Source organism: Etheostoma spectabile, chromosome 22, assembly GCF_008692095.1.
Source record: "Etheostoma spectabile isolate EspeVRDwgs_2016 chromosome 22, UIUC_Espe_1.0, whole genome shotgun sequence".
NCBI lineage: Eukaryota > Metazoa > Chordata > Actinopteri > Perciformes > Percidae > Etheostoma > Etheostoma spectabile.
In genome coordinates, this window is record NC_045754.1 from 10,454,098 (window position 1) to 10,459,922 (window position 5,825).

Consider the following 5,825-nt stretch of genomic DNA (forward strand, 5'->3'; position numbering starts at 1 on the left):
CTCCTCCTCCTCCTCCTCCTCCTCCTCATCCACAGGAACAGTTTGAGTTTGCGCTGACAGCCGTGGCAGAGGAGGTGAACGCCATCCTGAAAGCGCTTCCTCAGTGAAGGCAACGCATCACCCACCTTCTTCTCGCTTGCTGAGCACCGGTTTTCTTTGCCCGCTCAAGACTGACATCTCTCTCTGCCCTTCCTTCTCTTCGCTCTGTTTCTCTCTTCTGTCTCTGCTTCCTCTTAACCTCTATATATACCGTATACTTATGAATGTTGTGCCAGATATCGCACCTGGATCCATATTCGTAAAAGTCTTGCCTCAGTACGACTGTTGATCTGGGATCTGTGTTGTTTTAGTGATTCGAGGCCGGACCAACGTGGCCTGATCTGATTTGATATTGGATCTTAGATCAGCTCTCCTACTGTGAGACTTTTTGTCATATGAACCCCGGTCCTCTATAACTGTGATGTAGTCCCTATACATGCCGTTCTAGTGCCATTGACGAGCTGTTTACGTGATGTCAAGTAAAGAGTTTTGTTCCAAAATCAGCTATCTGCAGTTGGAAAAATGTATAAAGATGCTTAGAAAATGGCTATTGGCACATTTAAAACAAACTATAGTCGGGCTGCAACTAACCTTTTTTTTTTAAAATTTACAATTAATATGCAGATAACTCTCTCAATCTCAATAATAAATGTTAAATTTGTCAAAAAAATTGAAAAGAAATGGCATTTATAATGTCTTCAATTTGCTTATTTTGTCTGACTGTCTAAAATCTTAAGATATTCAATTTACTGTCATTTATGGCAGTAAATCACATTTGAGAAGCTGAGAATGTTTAGCATTTTTGTTAAACTTTAGTCATCTAATTATTACAGCTCTTACCTATAGTACTTTTAGAATAAAAATAATATGTAAAGTAAATTAAGTTATTGCCTGTGAAAAATGAATTCTAATATTGTACAGATTATATCCCCTATATAAATTGATGTGTCAGATACATATAGCGTTTTGAAAATAAACTTCTCACGTTTCTCCTCCTCTGTGATCCGAATCAACCCACTATATACTCAGCTTCACATGTACAGAGGTTGAAGTGTGTGTGCGTGCGTGCGTGCATGTGTGTGTATTGTTGTATTTGAAGTCCAGACATCTGCTGTGATTCTTAAAAAGCCTCACAGGTCATATTTCTTGATATTCTTGACATATCAAGTGTTTTTTATTCCTCATTATATACATTTTACACATTGAAACATGAACATCTCCATTAATATTAAATGTAATACAAATATATCAACTTAGGTATATTGATAGTAACAATAAATATATATTTAAGCAGAACTTCTATTGGGATTGTTGCTGAATTTGTTTGTCCCTCCATCACTTGTATATTGTGATATTTTGTGCAACATGACAGATTATTCCCTCTATGTATAGACAATGAATGACTTTATGAATCCCTATATAGTGCTATCTGAAATGTATACTGAGAGCCTCAATGAGAACTATATATTTTGTGTGAAAAGTAACATTCAGGTTGATAATAAATCAGAACAAATTATACTGCTTTGCTGTTTTGGTGATTAATGTTATTTCAGACACACACACACACACACACACACCCAGACACAGAGGGGGGAGAAGGCTTTTCTCACAGTGACTGGCATTTGATCGAATGGTAGCCTTAGTAAAGTCACAAAGAAAAGATGTATCATGCTCCCTGAGGGTTTATCTGGGGAAGACCTGCAGGTTTGTATAGATAAAATGTTTGGTTCACCAGCTCTGTCAAAGGAGAACGTGGCATGGATTTGAAATGAAATCAGTCATGTATTTCAGCCACTGTGGTCCTCTCTCAGTATTACAAAGAGGAGGAGCCTCAGTGGCTTCAAAAGTCCAATTTTATTAATATTTACCAAAGGATGTAACTTTTAACGTTTTGGTACCGGAAAATAATGGCTTATTTTAGTAGGTTTCCCTGATTTTTGTAATTTTATCTTATGATAACATGATGTGTGCATAATTGTGCATTTTCATTCATTTTAATCATTTTGTCTTGTTTTGTAATGATTAAAGGGAGCAGATTTCCCCTGTTCCTTTATAAAAAATAAGATTAGCTTCCCCCCTCCCCCAAATAACATGACAGAATCTTTAAGTAATGTTTGGAAATGGTAACGATAAAACTAATGTTACATTTCTCGTCACAACGTACTCGGACTTACTTTCACCCACATCTCATGACCTTCCTCAAAGAGTTGGTCAGTTGTGTAATCAATGAAATTTACTTAAATTCATCGGGATACTCCAGTTAGTATCAATTCTGCTTTCCAGAGTTAGTTTTCAGGTGATCTTCGTGATTGGAAACAGGGTTATCAGTTGTTGTTTTTTTAGAAGCATCAAAGTTATGTTATACCATGTAAACACACATGGAAGGTTTGGTAGTTGGTATACTGTGTGTTACCTTTTTGACTCTTGTAAAATAGATAATGTATGACAAGAGAATTCCTGGTTAAATAATGGTTAAATAAAACTAAAGGTACTACTTTCTAATAAGACTTTTAAAAAGAGTGTATGCATTTAACTATTAGTCCTGTTAAGAGTTAATCTGTTCTGTTAATCATTTATTAATGCTTCATAGATCCCTTCCCAAGTTGTGAAAAGTATCTTTGACTAATGTTTTGACGTCACAAACTTTGAGTTAGAAACATTAAGTCATTAATAAATGGTAACGTATCTTACTTTCTAATGGGCATCATCTTAACACGTCATTAATAAATGTTCCATACTATAGTCTATTAAAGTGATGACCCAAAGAGCAAGTGTGTTGCTAAAGAGGGAGGCAAAGGAGGCAATCCAAATGTTGTTCTTATTAATGGTTTATAACTGTTCTATGAAATGATTTATCAGCCAATAATAAAGACATTACTCACAACGTCTAAGTCGTTTATAAAGGCCTTGATAAAAAACAAAATAAATGTTAGAATTTATAGAAATGAAGATGAAATACACTGTAAAATTTGATGAATTTGACACAAAGTATAATAGGATTCTGTTACCAGAGAATAGAGAGCTGCAAACACATATGCAGTCTGTATAGAGAATATGTAATTTCCTACCTTTCAACAATGTGCGTGCTTCATTTGTGAATGCATATTCATGTGCGTGTGCTGCCCGTTGACATGTCCCTCCCTCCCCTGACAGTTCTAATAGCTAGGAATGAGGCTTCATGCACTTCCTGAGGCCTCATTTGCATAAGATCTGCTGATGAGCTGCCACCACTAACCAGCAACGCCAAACCAAAGCCCAATTAATATTCGCCCATTCAGGTTGTAAAGCACACAAACCTAATCAGCTTAGAAATTACTGTATGGAAACCATAATTACGCATGTTTAATTGCTTATCATCTGATGGGTACAAGTTTATTAGAAAATGTATTCATGGTAATTGCTTCCTGAGGTATCTGGTGTGCTACAATACCATGTGATATCCTGTCAGCTCCCATTTGGAAGGATTAATGTGTTCTGAAAAAGTCACAAAATTAGATACTGTGTATTGCCTCTTTGGATGCTTGGTTTAACTCAAAGTGATTTTTAATTTAGGGATTTCTAAATTACTGCTAAGCTTGGATAAGTCTTTGGAGTGAGATCCGTCAAAATCAGCATATCTCGCTGTTGTTAAGAAGTGCTGGCATATCACAGGGATATAAATAACTGTAAAGTAGACAAATGTCTGTGTAATCTTGATGTCACCAGAAAATACTCACTAACCTGCCTGGCATCTTGCGGACTAAAATTCTACCAAAGAAAGCTGTAAAATCAAGGGAAATGCAGGAGCAACACAAATGTGAAAAGTCACAGGCATGAAATGAGGAAACATCTTATAATAGAAAGTTTTGAAGTAAAGCCATCTCAAAGCCGATGAATCATTCAGTCTTGAAACAAGCAGATTAAAGCATGCTGCGCAGGTCCCTCAGAAGGGCCTCCACAACGCCAAGAACGTTGAGTGGGCCTTTTCAGCCATGGACCTCAGTGAGTCTTACAGCTCCTGCCCACTCTTTGATGATCTCTCTGTGGTTTATTGTTATCACTGTTGGCTCTCAGTCCTTCTGACACACTTGTATATCCATGCAGTCTCATAAGGAAATGCTTTCATCAGAGCAGTGATTCCCAAACAGGGGTGCGTCTACCCTAGGGCAAGAAGCAGCTCAGCTAATTTTAGATACCACTTTGTTAAAAATTTGTATTTGTTAAAAAAAAATACTTTCACATATTTTGGAGATGAAACATATTTGTGTTTTGGAGGAAAAGAAAAATATGAAAAGGATTACAAAATGGTGTGATGCTTATGTGTAGTACATACTGTAAATTCTCTGCACAGTATAACGCAGTTAAACTCTGGACCAACTTCAAACTACCTAATACTTATTTATGCCTTTTCTGCAAGTTTAAAATGTATTCTCAGGAGGATAACCCCTTGAGATGAAGCATCTAATTTTTTAGGGGGTCCTCGAGACATAAAACAAAGACAATACAGCACATGTATGTATATTCACACTCTTTAAAGCTCTCCTCAACCAAGCTAACCCACCCCACCAACTCCTTGTTAGAAACAAATTAATGAAAACAAACATATTGCAGTATTGAAAGATATGACAACATTTAGTCCTTACATACATATATATACATACATATACAGTACATGCATAATTTACATACGCACACCTACACCCATTCTCGCATGTATACACAGAAATAATAGGAAAGGACAAAAGGTGTTCCAAATATTTGTGTACATAAAACAAAAGTCCAGTCACACAAGAGGAGTGGAAGAATAAACAGGACGTTTAGCTTTATGCTAAATGCACTGCTTGGTTTTCCACTTAAATTCCATAAATTTCTTTAATCATATTTTTATTAACAAAGTTCACATAACAACTTATATAATAAAGTGTTTGCTCATAGTGACCGGACTCTGAATTTTCCATCGGTGCTATGGAGTAACTATAGTATATAAACTGCAGCACTATTCCCAATGAGATCTGCTGGATGTGTAAATGGGTAACTATTTACACACACATACATTGCATTCATAGCTTCTTTTCCTGCTGCCTCTATGTGTCCAAAAAAAAAATGTTATTGCAGTGTTACCCCCTGTGGGGGTATGTTGGAAAAGAAAAGGTTGGTAACCACTGCATTAGATATACTGCAGTGGGTCTGAGCAAAAGCTTGGACTTACAGTGAAATGCTGTTATTAGTATTTGGTCTAATAGTCTCATGGGTAAAATATCTCTTTAAGATATTGTGGATAAGTCAACAAAAATAATTGATTTTTCTGATTAAACCACGTCCCATTGAATTATGGTGGAGAACTTGACTGTAGCTTTAATCAGATCTACTTGGTTGCTTATAAAAAATAATTGCTGAGTACATAAAAAAAAAAAAGCAGCTTCTTAATTTTTCCAATCACGTTCAGGTTTGGGAGCCAAGTTCGCGCTCAATGTAAATCCACCTGCAGATCATTCAACCTGTGAATATTAACACACAACATGCTGACAAACATGTCATTTCCCTGTGGAGAGGGTTGCTAGATCCCAGAGTGTTCGCTTGTTGGAAAAACTGTCTGGGATGCTTTCCAGGATTTCCCAAAGAGAAAAGCCTTGTTTTTCTTTGCTGGTGTTGTTGAGAGTGAATGGAGAGCAGATTGCAGAGGCTGTGCCTCTTATGTCTGTCCAAGGCCTTGGTACCTTTGATCTTCTTAAGAAACAAACAAGCTTTTAAACTGGCACTCCCGGCTGGTGTCTTTCTTCTTCTTCTTCTTCTTCTTCTTCTTCTTC

General features: G+C 36.5%; 1 protein-coding gene across 1 annotated transcript in view; it reads left to right on the plus strand.

The window, feature by feature from the left end:
* The window catches only part of ptprn2 (protein tyrosine phosphatase receptor type N2), a 125,020-nt gene extending 123,460 nt beyond the window's left edge, over positions 1-1,560 (plus strand). Inside the window, exon 22 of the mRNA XM_032504341.1 lies at positions 36-1,560. Within this exon, the coding sequence (XP_032360232.1) occupies positions 36-107 (72 nt within the window). The 3' untranslated portion in view covers positions 108-1,560. The remainder of the gene's footprint in view (positions 1-35) is intronic.
* Positions 1,561-5,825: the final 4,265 nt, after the last annotated feature.